Source organism: Carassius auratus, chromosome 6 (genome assembly GCF_003368295.1).
Source record: "Carassius auratus strain Wakin chromosome 6, ASM336829v1, whole genome shotgun sequence".
NCBI classification, from domain to species: domain Eukaryota; kingdom Metazoa; phylum Chordata; class Actinopteri; order Cypriniformes; family Cyprinidae; genus Carassius; species Carassius auratus.
Window position 1 is genome coordinate 13,298,276 of NC_039248.1, and position 25,565 is coordinate 13,323,840.

The window sequence follows — 25,565 nt, forward strand, 5'->3', positions numbered from 1 at the left end:
GCTCGGCTCGGTGTTCATCTTCAGTTCTCTCTTCACAGCAGTTCAGTCAGTGTACTGTTTGAGTAAATTAATTACTCCGGGATATTGGTTTATTTTGACTCAGAGAGAGTGATCAGCCACGTTAAAACAGCTTAAGTCATTTTTGGATTAATGCTTTATTGGAGACGCAAACCATTTCAAACAATTCAGTTCGATTTGGTGAACTGGTTCAAGAAGAACCGGTTAAATTGAATGATTCTTACACGAACCGGATATCACTAAACTGCAGTGCTATGAACGTGCTCTCAACAGACCTGGAAGAGAAGTCAATGCTAAATAAAGTCGTCGTTCTTGTTATTTTTGGACCAAAATGTATTTTCCATGCTTCAACAAATTCTAACTGACCCTCTGATGTCACATGCACTACTTTGATGATGGTTTTATTACCTTTCTGGACTTGGACAATATACCGTACATACATTTTCAATGGAAGAACAGGAAGCTCTCAGACTAAATCTAAAATATCTTAAACTTTGTTCCGAAGATGAATGGAGGTCTTACGGGATTGGAACGACATGAGGGTGAGCCATTAATGACATCATTTTCATTTTTGGGTGAACTAACCCTTTAATGAACTGTACACATTAAAGTTGAACTTCCACAGTGAAACAGAGGTACTGTTGGCATTTCAAAAATGACTCTGGCAGAAGAAAGTGCTTAAATGGGCAAGAAAACATAAAGAATGGATTGTAAATTATTATTGTGATTATTATTATTTTCAAAAAAGGTATTACAGATAAATTAATTTAAGTTTCTAGTGTTGAACTGGGGTTAATGGGAATTACCAAAACAAGTCAAAACACGTATGGTAAGGGCTGCAGAAAGCAGGAGAATGCCTTAATAAGCTGCTGAATACTGAATGATGCACATGTAAGACTCTTTGATGAACAGAGTTTTAATAATGCCGCATTTATAATACACCATTGTAAATTTCTTTACAGTAATTTCTGGTTAATTTGATGCATCCTAGGTGAATAAAAATCTCAAGTTGTTTAAACAAGCAAACAAAAAATGTCTTAGTATTTCCTAACTTTTTAACAGTAGTGTAGTGACTGATGAGATGCAAGGAGTTTATGCAGAAGCTGCATTTTAAGGTTATGGAATAGAAAGCCATTAGTCTCAAAGTCCAATGCAGACTATTCTTCCTGGTCCTCATACCCCCACTCTCCGTCTGATCTCAGCATTATTCTTAAGCTTGTTTTCCAGTGTCGCATATCAAGAGTAGGAGGGGTTCAAGGCTGAGGTAGATGGGGAGCAGCAAAGCAGTCTTTATCTAAGGGTGAAAAGGGTTTAAGCACCATAGAGTCCATCACATTTTATTTTCAGCTCTGAGTCCTTCTCATGTCATCTCCAAAATCCGCCACTCAAGGGGCCACAGACTAGGGGCCAGACCTACCCCAACAGGGCTTTCCTCTTAAGGTGATCCAAACTGGTGTTGTCCAGTACACATTGCAGGTCTGTGTTGGATCTTGCCACATAGCAGAAATCATGCCTTTACAAGATCGTTTAACACAAAGTGGAGAGAACTGAAACATAGTAAAACCTGCGACCAATATTGATTCTGCACAAATTCAGATTTCGTTTGAATGGTGCACTATGGTGCAGACATTTAAGAGATTTATAACAAAATATTAATGTTCGTCTTATTTGCAGTTGGGACTGTTGATATCATCATTACAAGAATCGGTTGTTGCATTTTGCATATAAAGTCACATAAGTCCATTGAATGAATGGTGAGTTTATGCTGAGAAATTGTGTGAATAATTGTGCTACACATCTTCCTTGGAAAGAGGTAGTCATATTCATGACTGTGTAGGGCTCAGTAGTGACCTAGATGGGTTACTTTTAACTTTGTGCTGTTCCACTGTGCTCTAATGTGGGAGATGGCAGGTATGAACATATTGGGCCTGAGTAAAATGCAGCATGCAGGGCTTTTCCTCGAGACAAATGATTAATGAAAACAATGAAAGAAAAATTCACCTTGGTATAATGACCACAAAAAGCTGCAGAAAATGACAAATTATGAAATTAATGTAACAGAGTCTGAAGAATGTTCACATGCTATTCCCTATTGATAAATTTATCTCACTCTCTCTAAAAGGTTCAGGGAAAAAGGAAATATTGTTCCTGTAAAAAAAAAAAAAAAAAAAAAAAAAAATGTTTAAAAAAAGATTAAAAGAAATGTAAGAAGAGATTTGCATGTCAAATTAGATGTCTGTGGGATAGTTGTGCATTTAACTGTTGTTAGTCTTTTCTGTTGCACAGTCATAGAGTGATTATTGGTACCTTCAGGTGAACTGAGAGATAAATTAATAAATCTTCTAAGTCCACTCCAGTTTGTAGAAGGAATATGATGTGGGTGAATAAATGCTTAATGGCTGTACCCTGTATCAATATAAATATAGAATTTACAAATTAACTATTTAATTAATCATTTAACTTTGATTGCTGACCACATGTACAAAGAGGGGAATTAAAAATTTGTCAGAAAAAGATGGTCTTTAAAATTACATCTTGTGCTGTACAAAATGTTTTTGTTCTTTTTTTTTTTCTTTTTTTTTTCTTTAAATTTTTGGCTTGATGTTTTTCCCTTTTTATCTGCGTGTCCAGAGTAGCACCCAATCTCTTGTACATATGCATTGATTCATTACATTTTCTTAAAGCTAGAAATATGTTCCCCATTTTAGATAAAATATGAAAGTCTGAACATTATATCGCTGTTGCAAGCATAATCATGACTATCATCATAATTGTCATCAAAGCATTATTAAATAGCAATAATAATATGTGTAACATGTTACTTTCCCAGAGTTGTTGGTTTATGTAAAGCTGATTTTTTCTTCTTTTTACTGATTTTAAATTCTCATGGTTTTTAAATAGGTATATGTTGAATATGTTCTCTTCTTGAAGTGTATTCCAGTCTTTTTTTATATTACAAAGAGCTGAACTAGCAGCATCCTGACTGAGTTAAGAGACACAGGCCTGAGGACAAGGAGAGAGGAATGGAGGAGAAGATAAAGGATGGAGGATGCCGTCTCCTCACGGAAACCGCTGGACACCGAATCGAGGGTCCTTCGTATCACGTATCTCAATCTAAAATAGACAATAAAAAGGGACAAAAAGAGAGAAAATTATACAAAAAGCAGTATACTTAATTGGAACTCACTATGATAAAAAAAAAAAAAAAAAGTTACCAACATTCTCCTAAATATCTTCTTTTGATATCATCATACATTTAAAATCATTATATTTTTTTCCACCAACAAAATATGAGGGTTTTTAATCAAATTAATTTTCGGTGAAATTCTGCCTTAACAAAAAAATTTTTTTTGGTTTGTTTCTTACATGTATATATTACTTATTTAATGAGATGATCAGTTTTCTTATTTTACTATAGCCTCATCTATACTGGAGAAAATACATTTCCCAGTAAACATTTCCTTGTTGAAAAAAAAAAAAAAAAAAAAAACCCAGCATATACTGGTTCAGTATGTTTTGAAGCATGGCTGCTGGTTTTTTTCAAGTCCACCAATAAAATATGAGAAGTTTCATCAAATTAATTTTCGGTGAAATTCTGCCTTAAGAAAAAAAAAAAAAAGTTTGTTTGTTTCTTACATGTATATATTACTTATTTAATAGGATGATCAGTTTTCTTATTTTACTATAGCCTCATCTATACTGGAGAAAATACATTTTCATGTAAACATTTCCTTGTTGAAAAAAACAGCATATACTGGCTCAGTATGTTTTGAAGCATGGCTGCTGGTTTGAGCTGGTTTAACCTGGTCCTGGCTGGTCATATGATGGTCCTGAGCAGGAGCTAGCTGAATTTGAAAGATTCTATAATATATTTTAATGATGTGAAAACTAACATATATATCAGAAAGTTTGCATACCTCCAAACATTTGGCAATATGCAATAATCCTTCTGATATAGATGTTAGTTTTCACATCATTAAAATATATTATAGAATCTTTCGAATTCAACTAAAAACTTTGTTTGGTAATGATGGGAGTGAACAAGCATGTGGTGTGTACAGCTGAGATATTTTACTTATGACATGTTAGTGATCTCCAATCAAGTCAGTCTTTTTGGTTTTGGGAAAGCACTAAACTGTTCAGTGAAGGAGGGTATGAAAGCAATTGAGTTTTCCCTTTCCAATGTTCTGGCTCTGTCTCTATTAAATCCCTGATCTTGAGTTCCTAGGATGTCATTTTAGCTTGCAGAACATCTAAATGAGTGAGGGAAAACTGGAAACAAACATACAGTAGAACAGTGTCCGTCTGGTCTGATGGTAATTCAAACTCTTGACTTCTTGGATGTATTCTAGGCTTCTGCAGTAATTCACACTGATTGCTCCATCTGGTCGTAATTCATGCCAAAGTCAACTTAGCCAACAGTTTCTGATTTCATATGTCACAGTTTCTCTATGCTGTGGAGAGACGGAGATTCACCTGAAAGAGGACTGCTTGCGATAAACTGGACATTGGTATCTGGAAAGTGAATTTGTATGGCACCTGACTGTAGTTCAAGACAATCCTTGGTAAGACTTTGACAAACCCAATTATTTGTTGAATCCATCTGAACATTCAGGCTGGATGATAAATCCCAAGAGCAGCACCACACTGATATACAAGGGCCACTGTTTTGCAGTTTAGCTCTAACCCTAATTAAAGACATCCAAAGCAGAATTAGACTCACTAGAATCTTCCAGACAGGATGGTTGCAGAAGGATGAGACACACCCTGGATTGTTTTTTTTTTTTTTTTTTTTTTTTTTCATGACTCTACACTCTGGCATAGATAAAGAGGCAACCAGAAATTTACTTTCAGTGGTTACAGGAACGGAAAGCATTCCCTGGAGTGGTTGCCTAGGACAGGTGTTTTTAAACTGGCCCTGGAGGACCCCAGCATTATTACATATTTTGTATTCCTCCATTATCAGACACAACCAATTCAGGTCTTGCTACTAATGAGCTGATGAGTAGAAAGCAGTATTGCTCACAGCAATAGAACTGCAGCTACTGACAAGCATCAGCTTTTACTGGACATGCTGCTAAATAAAGACTCAGCTTACCAGAATACAAATCACAAGTCAATTACAGTGTTGGATCTCATCCTTTATTTCCAACAACCGTCCATGCAGACTTAAGTCCAATATGGTATAAGCTCATATTCAACTCCCCTGGTGAAGGTGAAAAAGTAGATGTGCTTCCCTGCTGTAGACTGAATGATAATACCTTTTCATCTCCCTGGAGAATTCAGCAAAAAGCTGACAGAAATGGGGTGCAGATTTCTCACACAGCCACTCCCCAGCAGTAACATGGATAATGACGTTAGTGATCTTTGCTTTATTGGATATATAAGTTGGAGGGTTGGAAAGTTGGAAGATGCAAACACTGGGAGAAGAAACAGCTGCAGCTGCATATGTGGGGGGTTCAAGATCTAATGAGAAAGAAGACAGGGCTTCAGAGAAGACAGGGTTTATACCAAGTTTTAGGGCTGGATTTGGGAAAGCTGATACTTGTGTTTTTTCCACACAAAAAAGTACGCCTTGCTGACCCAGAGCTGATCACCTTCAGATGACTCCATGCTGACTAGATTGTAATGGCATGTTTGAATGAGGAATCACTAGGCTCTAATGGAAAATTATCCAGAAAAAAGCTAACAGAAAGTCCCTGGCAGATAAACAGAGCTGGCAATGGGTCTCTGTTAGGCAGCAATACAGGCAAATAAACATGAAGTCGGCAAAGGAAAAACATAGTCAAAGAACAGAAGAATTCAGGAACCAACAAAATATTACTACAAAGCATTCAACAGGTAAATGAGGAAGAATGCCAAGACATATTAAACAAGACAGATATCAGTGATTCCACAAATGATATATTGACTGGAAGGCTGGGAGTCCATGTGGAAAAATAAATGCATGAGACACAATAATCCTCCACCCCCTAGACTTCTTAATGTAGTGAAGAACTGAACTGACAAGTGACATATAAAATGTGCAGTTTGGTGGGACACCATGGGCCTCATTTTTTAAAAGTTGTGTAGAATCTCTCCTACATTTGATTTTACAGTAATTTACTTATGTGTGTAGGTGTGATTCAAAGAACAATTGTACGCACATAATCATACATATGCCCATATTTCAGGTGTGTAATTTATAAATCGCAGATGATCTTGAAATTGTGTGGAGCTGAATGGTTTCAGATCTTTGCATTGTGAATTGCCCCTAATTAATGTCATCAACATAACAGAGTATGAATCCTTTCCTTGAGAATGGTGAGCTGCAAGAATTGTTTAAATGTACAAATACCTACAGAACTAGAACAACGAAAACTGTGTATGTCTCCTTAGACCCTGACGTGACACTAAGCACTTTTTCACTAGATAATTTCCAAAGATCCAAAGATAATTTTTATAAATCTGAATGTTTGTGTGGATTTTGTACAGACGCTCTAAGATCAAATCTGTGCTTAAGCACGTACCCCCGAAACTGTATTTGAGAACCACTTCCCTATTGAATGCTATAACCTTTTTCTATTCTGAAAGTACTGTCAAGTAGTAATTGTTGTTGTTTTTAGTACATGACAAATATGTTATGATTACATCAAAGTATGCCACAAAAAAAAAAAAAAAAAAAAAAAAAAAAAAAACAGACATTCATTGGACTGGGCCTCTATGGAGGTTCACTGTCTTGTTTGCTGTTTAAATAATAGCACTTTCTGTGATTCATGTGGAAGAATCAGCCAATTTAACAAATAAGATTACACACACAAGTCATAATAAATCATTGTGGGTTTTGGGAGTGAATGCAATTTACATTAATGTAAAGATGGATCACACAATAATTTGGCATATACAATGCATATTACAGTTTTTACTCTATGGCAATGTGTTAAACCTGCAACCCTTATAATACACCTTTCTTAAATTAAGTATATCTAGGATTACCAGAGGTCACATTTCTTAAACTAAAAATTTCACTCAGGATCAGTTTCTAAACAGCATTCGTGCATGAAAAGCCAGGTGCAGATATTACAAACTTTCTTTAAAATGGCTTTATTATGTCTGTGGGCCAGATCATCTCAACTTTAGCTTTAGTCTGTTATATGGTCCAAATGAACCCACTGCTTTCCATTCTCTGGGGTATAATTTTCAGAAATTGTAAGTATTTTACAATTTGGTGAACTGGTTGCAAATTTGTATGAAAGTATTGTCATCTCATTTAAATATTTTTGTGCAATCTGCTCCCTAATAGGTTTAGGAGAAAACATTCATGATGACGTTTTTCCCTCCAAAAACAAGATCATGCAAATTCATATATAATTGCACATTCTAACATACTTAAAAATTCACACGAGGTGGGGTTGACCGATGACAGGACAGAAACTGCACTTATTTTATATATATCAAGGATGTCTTACTCTGTAGTGTTTATTACATTCATATATAATTAGCAGTTACTACCAACCTGGCAAATATTTGTGTATGTTTTATATTAAAACTACAGTGGACATAGTCAAGACAAGTCAAAATGTGTGATTAAATCAAATTTCAGTAGACATTCAGCTGAATTTGTATGCACCATGCAGCTCTTTCAAAAACATCTGGGTCATTCTTGTTTGGTAGTAATCAATCTGTCAAAATTTCATAACAAACTTCCTGGTTAAAGCTGCAGTCCGTAACTTTTGACATTCTAGCGGTTAATAAACAGAACTGCTTGCATGCTGAAGCAATCTAAAATAGTCTGAATATATACACTTATTATAGGTCTCTCAAGTGATTCAGGACAGGCTAAAAACATGGTTTGGAAAATGGATTCATGGTGTACTCGCTTAATATATACATTTTGCACATTTTGGACACAAAAAAAAATTACGGACCGCAGCTCTGATTGGTTGTTTCTTACCGGGAGTGGTGTGTTTCTGCAAATGGCAATAGGACCACTGGGAGGAGCCAGAGGAGCTTGATTTTTTCAAAGATTATCTGTCTCATATTCTACTGTCAGGACATAACAGGTTTAACAAATATGTAAAAAATGCATTTTTACAAAAGTTAACTACTGCAGCTTTAAACAGGGAATATTTTAACATGAACAAATTACCCACAGATAATGGTTATTTCACTAACAAACTGAAGTGCATAAGCCAATATCAAAGAAGCTTATGGATAATTAGTTACAAAAAGAATTACAAAAACTGTACTAACTGAATGAAAGCAAGTAAAAATATTTAATAAAAAATTTGGTGATAGTCCAGAATAATGTGCGATTTATTAGCTTTTTTTAGGCCAGTCATTTTGGACTGGGAAAACCATGAGTGTAACATGGTGGGGGGAAAAATTCCACCCAAAATAAAAAATTATCCCGAAATTTTTGGGAAGTTAACAGGATTCATTGAATGCAGTAGACTATATTTGAAGAAGAGAAACAACTGACAAACTTGGCTTCATACACACTCTGCAGATTTTCTGTAAATACTGTTGTCACTATTTGATTTTTTGTACAGAAGTGGATAAAAGCACTTATTCTCAAGAGTAGTGTGTACATGGCCAGTAGTTTTCTTTTCAGTGACAATGATATGTATTTTCAATTAAAAAACAAGTGAAATTAAACACTGAATATTATGTGAATGTTTTTTTTTTTTTTTTTTTATCTTTACAATCCTTAGTATTAAATGTTGACTTAAAGGGATTGGATGATAGTAATTATTTTATGACTACACCACTAATCAGACCTTTTTTTCAGATCCTTCTAGTAACAGAGTTGGATTGAATGTGAATGTAAAACAATGTGAAAGGGCTTGGTTGTGGGCCAAACTGTGACTACTCTACCTGAACTGCAGATAGTTGCAACACTGCCAAGGAAATTACACACAAAAGGACACGACAAGGGAGTGTTAAACACCATTACTTCATTAGCATTATAGCTGACAGGATCAGAAAATATTCCAAGTGTGAAGCCCCTTGGTAATATCAGATTAGAGTTACATGCTATGATTGCATACATAGTTTTTAGGGAGTAATAAAAACAGTGAATTTAAACTGTACTCAATATTAAGAGTTCCATCTACAGGAAAGAGATGACCCTAAATGTAGAAGTTGCTGTGGAGGTAAACTGCTGTTCATAACATTCTGATAACACTACAACTGTTCATACACATCTGACTGCATACACCAACAATCAAACTATGCATAATATAGAGTTGTTAACTGCGTGCTGTTTTTAATGCCTCTTTCTCCAGATTTATTGTAAAGAAACACCCAACTTTGATTAGCATGGAAAACGTGTTCTTATATCAGAGTTCAGTTTAAAATGTTTTGTAATACATTGTAGGCCATATATTTGCTTCCATGCTTGCCAACATAGCTTTTTGACACATGCTCTATTTTCATGCAGTTTTTTACCTGCTTTGAATAATAAATTCTTTGTGTTTTTAATGTCTATCCATGAATGAAATGTATAAATAATTATATGTCTGCAAAACTGAACTTCTATAAAGTAAGCTAATTGCTAACCATGACAACAGAAAATACATATAGTCAGGGAGATATTACAAGACTATAGTCTGTGCCACAACAACTTTACATGACCACACAAGCACAAAAGTCACAGCAGCTGAACAACTTACCCTGGATACTGCCAAATCTGTGAAGACAGAATAGAAGTGATTGTTTAGTAAGGTGTGTGCTGTGTAAAGAGTTTGCATTGTTTGCCAATTTTAATACTGGATTTCCCCCAAAAGCGTTTAAAAGAAGAACACAAAGACAGTGGAAATCTATATCAATGTATCAGTGCTTGTAGTCATTGCTTTTTTCAAGCACTAGTTTCTGTGTTCTTGACTTTCCTGTTCTGCTCCTCATTCTGGTCATGTTAACTGTGCCATCAACCATCCTGTTTATTCATTATCATATGCAGTCCAAATAACTGTCAATATCTTTTGTATTGTCCTTATATTATATTGATTAATTGTATGCAAGTGCTGGTGGTTTTGCTCTGAGTTTAGAAACTCCAGCACTCGCCTTTAGTATATCAGCGATACAGTTTTTTTTTTTTTTTAATGGAACATTTTACCGAGCCCATCAAAGCAGACCTACAATAGTTAAATTGAGCCAAGACAATATTTGATGGAGTTCCACAAAATTTGATGCAAAGTTTCCATTCATGGAAAATGGAAGTTTGTTTGTCAATCCATTCCATTTTGTATTTGCTTGCTCCATTTCAGATTAATCCATTGCATATATTCTGGCTCCATATAGTCAGCACACTCCCTCAAAAATGTCTTATATTTCACTATAAGAATTATCCTCATATGATCAGTGGTGGACAACCATAGATTACATCAAGCAACACAGCTCTCAGGTGCGTAGTCCACATCTCTATCACACATCAATAGACTGCTCTCCATTGTGAAAAATATATATATAAATAAATAAAATACACTGCCATTTTAAAAAATTAAAATAAATACACTGACATTCCTGTATATACTGAATTGCCAATGACACACAGTTACTTGCTTTGAAAGCTGAAGGCTAATATTTGTAATATCCAATTGTTAACATACAATTAACATAACATTAACAATTAACATACAGTGTTAATCTTATTTCCACTTGCTATACTGGTAAGATTCTGTGTCCTGCACCATGGGCATGTTATACTCTTGTCATGATGTTAATGCTATGTTCACAGGAGGATCTCACTTTAATACACCTTATATAAGTGTGCATATTAAAAGCCCAAGAAGAGTCTTTTCTGACATTAGATCAACAGAATACATATAGTGGAACATGACAAATAATCTGGGGGAGTCAATTTAAATTTGGGGGGTCAAATAAGATGGTGGAGTATAGTAGAATGGATTTAAGGCATAGAGAACACATGGAAAGTGGGGGAGGTTTAGTAACCTCCCACAAGGTTTGTATTGATTTTTTCAGAACCTATGCCCCATCACAGATGCTGTGCACACAAATTCACACATTTGTCTTCTTCCTGTCGTCATCGCTTATGTACCTTCTTTCCAAATTAATTAGCAGAAAGCAAGGTTGATGGAGAACATGTATGTGCCATGACAGCTGCGGAGTGCCAAGCTGCTGGGGAGAAAGCAGCAGATCGTCTTATCTTTCTGGAATCTGACATGTAACCATGACAACTTCCCCAGTTGATTTGGGATGCTATAAAGGAGTTGGGGGTGTTTTTTTCTTCTTCAGATTTTCTCTGTTTTTACTTTTGCCAATTATTGATTGTTGTAAAAGCATTGACAGGATGACAACATGTGAAAATGCTGTCAAAAAGTTGGATTTAAGATATCAAATATTTATGAGCATACTGTATATGTCTGTATGTACAGAGTGGTATTTACACCTGGCCACTTCATGCATTTTTGATAGAGCCTTTTCCATTGATGTTTAGCTACATAAACGTATTTCTTTCTGTGCTAATTTACCTAAAAATAGTTAATTTCCATTGTAGTAATAACACTCTCTTCTGTCCATATGGCAGTTAATTTGAGTTTTGCAGTTGCTACATCTGTCTCACCCATCATTGCTTACTCGTGTGGATTATAGGGCTACCAATCTTCCATATGCCGACATACTCCCAGTTGGAAGGAATAAACTTGCATATGTTGCATGAACAAGCAGATGCTTTTCCATTTGAAAGAGTAGCATCTGAAATACATCCAGAAGATTTGATTGCAGTTCATCTTGAATGTGTCTTGGAAGACATTTACACTTGGACTTTTCATGACAAATTAGATATGATGGCCAAGTGTAAATATCCCCAGTCACTCAAGCTTACTTACTCATCATATCAGTCACCAAAACAAAGCTAACAAAATGATGGCATCCCCAAAAAAATCCCCAGCAACATGCGACTGTTTTGTCACATCAAACAATAACCAGTTAATTAATTGATTAAAAAAACTGTAGGCCACCTCTCACCTTTATTTTCAGCTTTGATTTCATCATGCATAAAGTCGTTCTGGCGGTTTCCAAGGACAAAAGCAAGAAAGGACAGAATGAGAGCATCTAGGATTCCGATGATGGCCAGTATGTAAGCCCAGCGCACTGAACAGTTTCCCAGTGTGTATTTTCCTGTCTCCTCTCCGCACATATCCCGGATTACCTCTGCATCCCAGCCATCTGGGAAAATCAAACAGCCCAGCACCAGGCACACAGCTGCCAAGAGACAAAGTTGAGAGACTGAGACAAAGGACTGTATAAAAAAAAAAAAAAAGTAATATATATATATATATATATATATATACAGTGGTTAGAGTTCATGTGTAAAGTATACAAACAATAGTCACATATGAATTAAGACAAATTAATAATTTAACCATAAATCTAAACAGTACCATATAGAAAAGTTGGTCACCTTTTATTTTACAGTGCTCATGTTGCTGTACATCTACACAGCAGTGAGTAATAAGTAACTTAGCAAATACTGTGCCATTGTGTTACATGTTTACATTTTTACTGTGTTATTATTTTTTTTGCAGCTACTTGTACTTCATACTTAGTATTACTACTAATTAATAACAGTACACCACACAGGAACTGCGATATAAAGTGTTACAATGTTCTAGCATAACTGCATCTGCTAGATGGAGAGTGAGAAAAACAAAGGACATAAACAGCAAGTCTATATAAAAATATTAGTTTTTGTTTTTTGCTGACAATCTTTTTTAGTCCCAAAAAGAGCAGAACAAGGTTGAAAATGACTAACACGACAAAAGGTCCACTTCAAAACCTTCCTAAATAATTAGGAAGGATGCATTAATGTTATACCTGTAAGAAACAACCTAAAAAGAGATGTGCAAAATTTCATCAAGGCTTTTCTCATTTATAAAGGGTCACGTACTGTAAGTTATAGTAACAATTTGGAATATATTTACATTATAAATCCAAGGTTATAGATTAGAAAAAATTAAAATAAAAAATGCAAGATTTATTTATTTATTTATTTTTAATTTTGGGGGGAATTAGATTTCTAGACAACAAGTGCAATCCAGTGTACTGCCTGTAGATCACGCAACCAGTGTTTTTTTGGTCATGCCCTCCTTTGTAACATATTTGCATGACGAAAAAAAAGGACATCATTTATATTCATACATTAACCTTTTTCCAAAGTCACTTAAAAATGAGAATATTTCATATATATATGAGCTAATAATATTAATTTTTTTACAAATAAAAAAGTCTGTAATAACTTAATCGTAAAAATATACATAATTATATACATACCATATGTTTTTGTACTACATTGTTCTGTTATTTTTAGTAAAAAACATCAAACTTTTTACAAATAACATTAAAACATATATCAAAAATAAAAATGAAACGAAGCCCATGAAAAAAACAACAAAAATAAGTTACCTAGGTGTCAGGGTTCTGTCACTTCAGTCTAGTGGTATTCATGGTTTTGTGACAGAGCCCTGATACTCTCCTCATGTCATTGTTTTCATGTGAGCGCGCGGCTTCGAGACTGCTCGAGCCGTGCGCTCTTGTCTGCGTGTCCTGTTTCATGTTGGAGCGTGGTGTTCGGATCCCGGCACTCATGTCTTGCTGAGTTTCGGTTTCGTGTCGGGGACCGAACACTCGCGTTCCATGTTCTGTTTTATTGTGTTGTCTTGTATTGTTGCACACAGCTCGAGTTATCGGCTGTGTGCTTACTTGTTATATTTTGTCTTGTGCTGTCGCACGCAGCTTAGTTTTTACTGGCTGCGTGCTGTCTGGTGTGAACACGCAGTTTATGAGCTTGCTCATTAGCTGTGTGTTTGTGTCCAATTCAAGCACATGGCTTGCGATTGGTTTGCTGGCCATGTGCTTGTTTTTGTTTTTTGTGAGCACATGGCTTTTGTCTTTGTTCCTATGTGCCATGTGCTCTCGTCAATTGTCTTGACCCCACCCATCTTGTTACCTGATTATTGATGTAATTTTCCCCGCATGGGTTCCCTCGTTACCCTCCTCATTAGCTCCCTATTTATTGTCCATGTGTTTGCAGTCTGGTTGCTAGTTCGTCGTCTAATATTCGTCTGTGTATATTGTGCCTTGCCCTGCCAGTCAAGTTTGTCTGTTTTCCCCCACGGGGTAGTTTTTGTTTGTTTGTTTTATTTTTATTACGATTAAAGAGGCCTTCTCTCTGCATCATTGAGTCCTCGCCTCATCCCTCTACCCACACCTTGACAGAACGAACTAGCCAGTATGAGGACTCAGCGGAAGAAGGGATTGCACCGTCCACCAGCCTCCACCCTCTCCAGCCCCCACTACCAGCATATGCTCCAGTTTAAGATTTTGATCTCTCTTCATCAACAAGGGACTGGTGTGAGGGATTTTGCCCTGGAGTTCAGTGGTACTGCAGAGGGATTGGAGTTTAATGATGCGGCCCTCAAGGACCTCTTCAATTATGCCCTTGATGAGCCTCTCAGCTGGTGGAGAATGAGGGGGCTGGACCACCTGTCGTTTGGGGAATTTGTGGAGTTTGTGGCACGTTCCCCAGCTAAGGAGGCTGCAGTGCTGCCTGTGGTGCATGTTTAAGCTGCAGATCCACCTGTGGTGGATGAAGGAGCTGCAGTACCCCCTGAGGCGACTTGCGACACTGCAGAACCCCTAGAGGTGGCCGAAGAGACTGCAGCACCTCACTCTCGTAGACGGAAGAGGGGTAAGAAGAGGAATGGCTCTACTCCGCCACTGCCAGAGGAGCCTGATGAGGCTGCAGTGCCCCCAGAGGAGCCTGATGAGGCTGCAGCGCCCCACTCTCGGAGACGGAGGAGAAGGAGAAAGGCTTCCTCCATCCCACATGGCCTGGAGGCCATTCAGGAGCCCACTGCTGGCCTGGAGGCCATTCCAGTCATGCCCAAGCTCCCTGCCCTGCCGGCGCCGCCCAAGCTCCCTGCCCTGATGCCGGCTCTGTCTAAGCTCCCTGCCCTGATGCCGGCTCTGCCCTTGATGAGTGCCATGCCGGCTCTGCCCTTCCTATCTGTCGGGGTCCCTGTTTGGCTGGAGGCCTCCTGGTCTCACCGTCTGGTTCCACCCTGCTGGTCTTCCGGGGTTCCTGTTAGGCTGGATCCTCGCTGGTCCGTCCCTCCGGCTCCGCACTGGTGGTCTGCCGGGGTTCCTGTTAGGCCGGAGCCTCGCTGGTCTGTCCCTCCGGCTCCACCCTGGTGGTCTGCTGGGTTTCCTGTTAGGCCGGAGCCTCGCTGGTCTGTCCCTCCGGCACCGCCCTGGTGGTCTGTCGGGGTTTCTGTTAGGCCAGACCCTCGCTGGCTCATCTCTCCGGCTCCACCCTGGACCACTGCTGGGACTCCTGGACTGCCTGAGTCTCCTTGGTTCAACCCTCCTGCCCCTCCCTGGTCTCTTTTAATAACTGCTTGGGTTTTCCTGTTGCTTGACTGGGCTCCCTTCCCTCCCTCCCCTATTTTGTCTGTATTTTGATTTCCATGTCGTGTGTTCTGTTGTGTACCGGTTTTGTGTTGCCATGCCTGTGCTGTCTTGTTCCCGTCTTGTTTTTGGGTGTTCCTCGTTAGGGACGCCAGGTGGCGTCCCTTTTGAGGGGGGCTAGTGTCAGGGTTCTGTCACTTCAGTCTAGTGGTATTCATGGTTTTGTGACAGAGCCCTGATACTCTCCTCATGTCATTGTTTTCATGTGAGTGCGCGGCTTCGAGACTGCTTGAGCCGTGCGCTCTTGTCTGCGTGTCCTGTTTCATGTTGGAGCGTGGTGTTCGGATCCCGGCACTCATGTCTTTGCTGAGTTTCGGTTTCGTGTCGGTTTCATGTGCTCTCGTCAATTGTCTTGACCCCACCCATCTTGTTACCTGATTATTGATGTAATTTTCCCCACATGTGTTCCCTCGTTACCCTCCTCATTAGCTCCCTATTTATTGTCCTTGTGTTTGCAGTCTGGTTGCTAGTTCGTCATCTAATATTTGTCTGTGTATATTGTGCCTTGCCTTGCCCTGCCAGTCAAGTTTGTCTGTTTTCCCCCACGGGGTAGTTTGTTTGTTTTATTTTTATTACTATTAAAGAGCCCTTCTCTCTGCATCATTGAGTCCTCGCCTCATCCCTCTACCCAAACCTTGACACTAGGCAGTTACTCATTCCACCTAATTCACCTATGAACCTATGAGATATATATATTCTAATTTGGCACTACAACAATGCAGATGAGGACCAATTATGCATTTTCTCTTCCTTTCTCCTTATGGTGATGAGTGTGATGCATTTCCACATGAATGGAAAATTTTGGGGTGTATTTTAAACTGAACAGGCAGAGCAGAGAGGAAGACTTTCTATTAATAATCGCTTAAATTGTGGGCCTGTTCTTCACACAAAAGAATTTCACAGCATTGCAATGCAGAACACAAAGTGCTAGGGCTTCATGGTAAAACTGAATTCATGGTAGAATGAATTTACAGTTGGGAAAATATTTATTCATTCCATTGCTGATTTTGTACGTTTGGCCACTTACAAAGCAATGTAGGGTCTATATTTTTTATGGTAGATTTATTTTAACATATAGAGACTGAATACTAGCCCCAAAATCCAAAAAAAAAAAAAACACATACAAAAGTTAGAAATTGATTTGCATTTTGTTAGTGAATTAAGTATTTGATCCCTAAGCAAAACGTGACTTAGTACCTACTTGTTGCAGAAACCTTTGTTGGCAAGCACAGAGATAAGATTTGCACACATCTCAGGAGGGATTTTGTTCCACTCTTCTTTATGGATCCTCTCTAAAACCTTAAGGTCTCTTGGCTGCCGTTTGACACCTCAAAGTTTCAGCTCCTTCCACAGATTTTCTATAAGACTGAGGTCTGGAGACTGGCTAGGCCACTCCATGATCTTAATGTGCTTCTTCTTGAGCCACTCCTTTGTTGCCTTGGCGGTATGTTTCGGGGTCATTGTCATGCTGGAAGACCCATCTATGAACCATCTTCAGTGTTCTGGCTGAGAGAAGGAGGTTCTAGTTCAAGATTTCACCTCAATGCAGTAAAGTCATCTTGTACCCTTAGCAAAAAAAAAAAAAAAAAAAAAAAACAGCCCCAAAGCAAGCTGAGTCGTACCACGCAGTGGAAAAGCACCAATAGTCAGCATTTCTCTCTCTCCAAACACAGAGATTTGAGTTAAGTTAATGCTAAAGAGCAAAATTTTGGTCTCATCTGACCACAGCACTTTCTCCCAAGCCTTCTCTGATTCATTTAGATGTTGTTTTGGCAAACTTTAAATGGGCCTGTACATGTGCCTTCTTAAGGAGTGGGACCATGCTGGCACTGCAGGATTTCAGTCCATTGTGGCATAATGTTTTGCTTGGTGACTGTGGTCCCAACTGTCTTAAGATCATTAACAAGCTCCTCACGTGTAGTTCTGGGCTGATCCCTCAGCTTTTTCATGATCATCATTACCTCATGAGGCAATATCTTGCATGGAGCTCCAGACCAAGGCCGATTGATGGTTATTTTGTATTTCTTCCATTTCCGAATAATCGCACCAACAGTTGTCTCCTTCTCACCAAGCTTCTTGCAGATGGTCTTATAGCCCATTCCAGCCTTGTGCAGATCTACAATCTTGTCTCTGACATCCTTTGACAGCTCTTTGGTCTTGCCCATGGTCAGCCGTTCCTGACGTGCACCAATCCAGTCTTGACACCTATCCCCTGCGGTCTATTTAAATTCCCATTCTTCAGTGTCTCTTCAATCGCATCGCTGCTTGCAATTAACTCCCTCCTCCAACCCCAACTCCACCAACTGGACCTGTAATCCGATCTAACTTTGTTCTTTCTTTACAGTCTCTTCATTGGAAGCAGTCTCTATCACATTCTGTTTACAACTCATGTAATTGTGAATTGTAATTATATATGCTTATAATGGTTCTGTTCTGTACCCTAGGGGGGCGGTTTGTCTTGCTGCTCTCCCCGCTCTGTCCAAGCATGGCTGCATGGACAGGCGTGTGGAGTGTTGCCCAGAACATAACCATACCACCAACCCTAAATGTATGCCATTATAATTGTCATAAATATGCTCATATGCTCAAATATGCTCGGAAGTGGTCCATATTGAAATAATCAATCTGTGGGAGACAGAATTATTGCTGGTAAATAGGGGATTAAATACTACTCACTGAAATACAAATCAATTTCTAACCTTTATATAATGTGTTTTTATAATGTCTCTATACGTTAAAAAAATTTACTTACCATGATAGTTATACAGACCCTTCATTTCTTTGTAAGTAGGCATCTTACAAAGTAGGTATCTTACAAAATCAGCAGGGGAACAAAATAAATGTTTTCTTCACTGTATCCCCCCCAAAAAAATGCTTTATGAGCCCTATGGTTGTGTGGAATTGATTGAAAGATAATTTAAGAAGAGACAGCAAAGACACTTTCAAGATTGTAAACACAAAATTAAAGTGTTCATACAAAGATTTATTTTTGTAAGCTGTGGGGGTGGTAGTGCTTTTGCACTGGGGCTCATACAATCCTAGTCCTACCAATGTTAGAAAAATGTGCTTAAATGCGTCTAAATACAATAGAATTCTCAGGTTGTTCCCAAAATATGGGTTTGCACTGCAGAGCAGGAATCCAGAAATACTTTGGTGACTAGGAACTCGGACAACTATTTTTTGAATATGGCAAAGGTTGCAAGTGGTGCCAGATTCATTATTTTAATTAATCTTTAATTAAATTAGTTTACAAAGTCATGCACTGAGAACATCTTAATTGCTTTATATATTATGTTATAAATTATTTGTTTTATGCATGTTAAAATTTAATGTAACTTGATGTCGATAAATGCACTTTAATAACTAAATTAAACTGAAAAATTTCATCAGTGGCAAAATTTTTATGGGATAGATCATGTAGAAATGGATCATTTAAATGCAGGTAGAGTTAATGTGCCTCTCTATGATTTTTACTGTCCCCTTCAGGTCACTCCATTGAAATTTTCCTGGAGGTTCTACTGTTTCTACTCCTATCTGATGTCATAAAGATGAATACATCAGTGCAAGACTGCCTGCACAGGAACAGATCGATAACTACTTCTTAATCTTTGTCTCTTTGACCCACTGGCGCATATTAGTGATATGGATAGACAGGAAAGATAATACACAATCACAGAATTTACACTTAAGTCTTAAAGTAGACTAAACCTCTAATTAAAATGTCTGGACTATAGTGATATTCATGATGATTTTTTTGTTCGTTTTTGTTTTAACATTAATTCCAATATGTCCCATACATGGGTGTGTCTGCTTTCAAAATGTAATTTATCACCTATAAGAAACAGGACTTTTGGAACAATGTCCTTTGCATTTATAAATCTAGTATACATCTAGATGTCTTACCACAGTTACACGTCATGTCTAACATAAACAAGGTGGTGAGACTGTTATATAGGGGTATTTTTGATTCATGGCCCAGTAAACCTGCCAAATCATAACGTTACATTTAAATACGAAGCCATCTGTAAAAATATCTGAACAATGAACAGACCTTTCCACATGAAACTAACCCAAAACATGTAAGCATCTGATCTCATATGAATTTGACATGCTGTGTCAGACATCCGACAAAAAGTCATTTCAGGGAGGTACCCCCCCCCCCCCATCTCAGCTGTAGTCACCTTCTCAGAATGGGAGAATTGAGATATATTGGAGCAGCCTTCCCTGCGCTTAGCCTCCCTAACATGTTGTGGTCCCTAAAAGATAGAGAAAGAGATAAAAGAGATAAAAGCCCGCCCACACTGACAATTGATTGGTTGAGTTGCAGAAACAGGCCAATTAGGATGCTCTCTGTCTTACATGCGCTTCGCACACACGCACATTTAGCATAGCAAGGTCTCTCGCTCCCTCTCCCTCTCTGCCGTGCGTGCGCTTCACGGTTTGAAACACAGTATCTGTTTCGCATGCGCGCTTTTGCTCGCTCGTTCTAGATTCCGGGAGGTTTTAACTAATTTGCGGGTCTCAGGGAGCCGCTTTCAATATGCGGGAGACTCCCGGAACTTCCGGGAGACTTGGGATGTCTGCTATGTGAAAAGTCTGTAATTCTTGTTGTTGTTGTTTTTAGTAATTGGATAGTGTGTGAAAAAGACACATGTATGAAAAATACAATTTTGTCTAGATATCATTAACCTGTATTGAATGTAAATATAATATATGAGCACTTCAAGTAATGAATACCTCATGGTGTGTATGCCCACTTCAAGACCATACTCTACAAGAAGATAATAAAGTATCTGATTTAATGTCTGCAATATTCCTGTAATAGTATAACCCGGAGATTACATTATTACCCAGGCATATTCTCACCTCTTTATTAAAAATTTGTGTATGTTTAGACCAGGTTTACACTAAAATATATTTGTTGATGCTGCTTACTTTATTTAAAAAATAAGGCATGTCTAAGGCACGTAGGCACCGGCGCATGACCTTTAGCATGCAAACTGGGTTTCCCCTCTGGTAGAAGCCTTTGGTCTTGAGCCACCACTGTAGTGGTCTCATGTACAGCAGGCCAATAGTATTCACGTTGGACGCAGCTGCCATCAGACCCAGCAGTCTCCGAGACTGCTTGACAGTGAGTGACCAGCCTTCTCTCACTCTCACGACTGCAGTGAGGATCGACTCTATCCGAGCAGGTAACATGCGTGCCACAACACGCCCCGGATAAGTTGGTCTCTGTACTGGAGAAAGCACACTTTTCTTGCCGTTAAGTCTTAATCCCTGCTCTTTCATGTGAGCGAGAATGACACCTCAATGCCAAACCATGATCTGCTCTGATTGAGCTAATATCAACCAATCATCAATGTGGGTGAGTTGTGAAAGTGTGGGGTGAGAGTGCAAGGCCAGTGAAAGATCCGAATTGGTAGGCTTTTGCCCCCAAAAGCAAACCTCAGGAACTTCCGATGAAAAAGGATGGAGATGAGTGCATCTTTTTAATAGATTGTGACGCAACAGTCCTCGCACTTGGCCTGTGCAAGCGTTCTGAACTTCAGTCCACTTACTGAGCGGTTCAAAAAGCACAGATCTAAAAAAGGACACAACACCTCATCCTTCCTCGAAACAGTGAAGTACCGGCTGTAGGACCCGGAGACTGATCTCTGGTGTCATCAGAGCAATTAGCTCGGTTCCCTGAAGCGGTGCACTGGCAGGAGACGGCCGAACTAGCTGCTCTGGAAACCTCCCAAGAGGTCGCAAGCCTCTTAGCACCACTACGTTTCCGGGCGGTAAAGGAGAGAAGCGCTCGCCGGAGATCGCTGTGCCCTGGAACACCGGCAGGGTTGGCAGATTGATCTCCTGAGGGCACTGAGGAGAGACGGGCACCTTGTAATGCGGTGTACACTGCTCTCCAAGGTCCTGAGCCACAGCATCAGGATTCTCGTAGCTGAAATCTCCTAAAAACGATAGTCCTCAGACCCACGTCGTCTGCTAGGAAGACTAGATCTGGGAGTGCCACTCTGACTCTAGCTTCTGCTGAGTACAAAAGTGACAACCCCAGCACAAGGGGCTGGAACACGGTTGGGACTGCTCCGCCCGAGTAACCCCAGAGTGCAGTCTGGACGATGGGGCGGGGCGACACTTCGAGGCGGGGCGACACCTTTGACATTTTCCTCCGTGCCAGCAGGGGGCAGTTTGCGTTGAAACAAACAGAACGGTGGCAACTACAGCAGCAGAGTAATAACGCTATTCCGTTGATTGCTTGAGGTGAGTAAAAGTGGTTGTGTAAATATCTTATAATATGAAATGCGATGTTCGATCATTTATTTATCCATGGTACGTTCAATTTGAATAATTATTGTTAATAATTGTTATAAATTGCTCATTTTATTGTTCTTTGTGGATTGTAACAGTACACTCTGTACATGGCTTTAGTTCATAGGTTCGATTTTACAGAGGTATGGCATCACATTTGTTAAGTTATTTGAACAGACATGCATGATTTTTGTGTGTATATTATTATTATTATTATTTTTCAGGATGACATGATCAGGAGGTGGTGGTGTTCTGTTCTCCTGGACAGCTTTACTCCGCAAATGTATGTAGCTGTTTGAATGTTGCTACATGAAACATTACTCTGTACTATATCTAGCAATATACCTACCTCTTGACATTTGTTCTTTTAGAGCTCAACCACTGAGGGGAGGAACTTCACCATTCACCATGTCTTCAGGCAGAGTCCAGCAAAGCAGGTTATTACATTCATTAAGAACTAATAATTACATATGTGTGTACATGCAGAGGTATTTTAGTTATTACAGCTACATAGTTGTTCAGATGTGAAATTGGTATTATGTACAAGTACTATATTGGTCAATACTGTGGATTATTTAATATATAACTATCAGTTAACATCAGCATCAAAGACATTTAAAAACATTTCAGCTTAATTCATTTTCAGACAGCAGCAAGTTTTTTAAATAACTTCTGTTTGCGATCTAATGTGGATTTTGTTCACCATATAAGATAGAAATATTTATATTCAATGTAAAAGATCTTCATGTGGATCATGCATACAAATATATACAAATATCTCACTGGATTATTACAATTAATGGCAAAATGAATGTGTGGAAATGTAAACTAATATATCCTACTGACACACAACAGCAAAAGATATAAATAATTGGCTTAAAACAGTTTTTTTTCAATGTGAAAATACTAACACTAATACTTCTGCACAGTACTGTATATATTAACATTTTATTAGTGTTATTATAAAAGAATGAGTATGCAGTTGTGACAACAATCTATAGAGTTTTTAATGAGAGTTTGTTTAAAGCAAGGTTGTCTGTATTCAGTGTTTATATAATGTTTAATAACTTTTATATACATATATAAATAAACCTATGTATGTTTTTGATTCAACAGCTTCCACTGGAAATCCTCAGGGAAGTTATTTTGTCGGCGGGTGACTCTGCATATTTGACACTTTCTCTGGTTTGCAGATGGTTTAGGGTTGTGCTCCGAAGTTTTTCGGAAAGCGGCACAGTTTGCCTGGCTAGAGAGTAAGATTTCCCCGTTTAATGCTCATTCTCCAATTGAATTTTGTAGTAGAAGGCTGTTAAACTTTTTTTGTATTATTATTATTATCTTTCATGTATTTTGTCTTTACACTATAAGTTGTGGCCAACTGGAAGAATTGTCCTCCTGTCTCCTGACCGGAACGAGTTCAGACGGATGTACAGCATCAGGGAACGCTTGCAGTGCAGAGCCCTTTTCAAGTTTAACCCACCAGGGTACAGGGAAGAGACCGGCGTGGTGATCTTCTGGGCTTTTGTTTACACCGGATTTTGTTCCAAGGACTGTTTTTTTTTTTTTTTTTTTTTTTTTTTGCGGCATGGAACACATTTGTGTGTTAAGTTCATTGAAGGGAAATAACTGGTTTTGATTATTAATTGATGTAATTTAAAGTTAAACTTTGCACTGTATAATGTTTTAATAAAAAAGCTATGGAAAACACGTGCATGACAACAGGTTTCAGTCATTTACATCAGTCTACCATTCTTTAAGGTTTCTCATATTTTTTTTTTTTTTTGCGGCATGAAACACATTTGTGTGTTAAGTTCATTGAAGGGAAATAACTGGTTTTGATTATTAATTGATGTAATTTAAAGTTAAACTTTGCACTGTATAATGTTTTAATAAAAAAGCTATGGAAAACACATGCATGACAACAGGTTTCAGTCATTTACATCAGTCTATCATTCTTTAAGGTTTCTCATATTTGATGATAACATGATTTGCTATGCATTGCTCATAATGGATTCTTAGTTTAGTTGTGACAGGATTGTGAGGATTAATGAGGTTTTCAGTAGTGCAGTTCAGAAAACAAATAACAGAAAGTAACAAGTGTTTTTGGGCAAGTTCTTTAGAACCTGTATAGTTCCTTCCTTGCAAAAAGTAACCATGGATTTATTGTAGTAAAAATATTTGTTGGCACATTAATTACTGTGAGCTGTAATTATAAAAACACCATAGTTTTACTATAGTTACTGTAGCAGAACCTTAGTAAATTTTCGTAGGGGCCAAGGGAATGTTCAGAATATTTTTGGTGACGTTCAGAGACTGGTGACAATTTGTTACACACACGACACACACACACACACACATATATATATATATATATATGTATATATATATATATATATACACACACACACACACACACACACATATATATGTATGTATATATTATTTGAATATATAAATCAAGGTACTCCATGACTATCTACATAACCATACTTCGCATAATATTGCCGTGTCATTTTCAAACCAGCGAGTAATGCCGAGGTAGCGTCTACACTACAGCCATTGAGGGAGAAGACCATTTATTTTTATTCTGTTCGTCGTAATCCAAAACTCTTTGTATTTATACGGGGTGTTGTGGAAATGCAACAATAAATGCAAAAACACAACATGTATATTCACTTTTTAATTTATATTAAAAGTTTATTCCCACTTCCCTAGAGCCCCTGTACATCTAACTTCACATAGTCAGATAAAAATGTAATTTTATTCCTGAGAATTAAATGTAGTCCACAACCAGATGAGTCAACCACGGTCTGGTGTAGAAAACTCACATAAAAACGAAATTATGTAATACACGCGTTGCCTCGGCAGTGCGTTTTTTTTATTTTTTTGCTACTCAGTCACACAAACAACATCAATCTCCTCAGAAAAAGATGAATGCTGCAGCGAGCTCTGCCTCAGAGGACAAAGAAACCGCAGTGCGGGTTTCCAAGCCTCGAGAATGAGCTCTAGATCTAGTGAACACAGGTGGAGTTAGGAAGAGCCGTCTCCAACCCGTTCGCCAGATCATGTGCGATTCCCGCTATCGCGGTCACCGCCATGCCTCAGCAGCAGTGCGACTGCAACCGCTGGCGAGAGAGCATGCAGCAGCAGTGAGCTGTCTCAGAAGGTGAAGAAACCACAGCGCTGAGATCCAAAATCAAAACCCACGAGCACAACCACCGCTCTGCCTCGGCGAAAGCAGGGCGGCACCGCGAGAAACGCGAGTGACAGCTCCCTCCTGAAAGAGAGCCTTCTAAGAGTGAAACAAAGTGCTCACATCGCAGCCGTCAACTCCCTCAAAAGCTGACACTGCGCGCTTCACTCTCAAGCAGACAATACACAAGCTGTGTGTGTCCCTACAGCCCCATTTTTTTTGCTGGCAGAGAAAACACACAGCCTGAACGCTGCCTGCTCTCGCCCAAAACTTCTCTTGATTGAAGCTTTGACAGATGGAGTTTATCAGTGGACAAACGACACTAAATAAGACTCACACATAGCGCTTGCTGAAAACAGAAGGCTGATTACTGGCTTTGCCGCTCATGCTTTTATGCTTCCTGGTCTCTGACGTCACCTGCCTCTGACGTATTGCCCTTCCATTGGACTGATTACACAATTATTCAGGGACGTCACACTGGAGGCATTCCCCAATCGTTCACAATACAGCTAGAGTTCCTGAAGAGGAACTAAACGTTCTACTGTACTACTAGTATCAGTGACCATCACAATAATGTTAA

At 38.6% G+C, this 25,565-nt stretch overlaps 1 protein-coding gene across 1 annotated transcript in view; it reads right to left on the bottom strand.

The window, feature by feature from the left end:
* Window positions 1-542: 542 nt before the first annotated feature.
* lhfpl4a (LHFPL tetraspan subfamily member 4a) overlaps window positions 543-25,565 on the bottom strand; it is a 62,816-nt gene continuing 37,793 nt past the window's right edge. The window contains exons 2-4 of the mRNA XM_026262609.1: window positions 11,986-12,222; window positions 9,672-9,688; window positions 543-3,132 (exon numbers count right to left, since the gene is read on the bottom strand). Of these exons, the coding sequence (XP_026118394.1) occupies window positions 3,079-3,132; window positions 9,672-9,688; window positions 11,986-12,222 (308 nt within the window). The 3' untranslated portion in view covers window positions 543-3,078. The remainder of the gene's footprint in view (window positions 3,133-9,671; window positions 9,689-11,985; window positions 12,223-25,565) is intronic.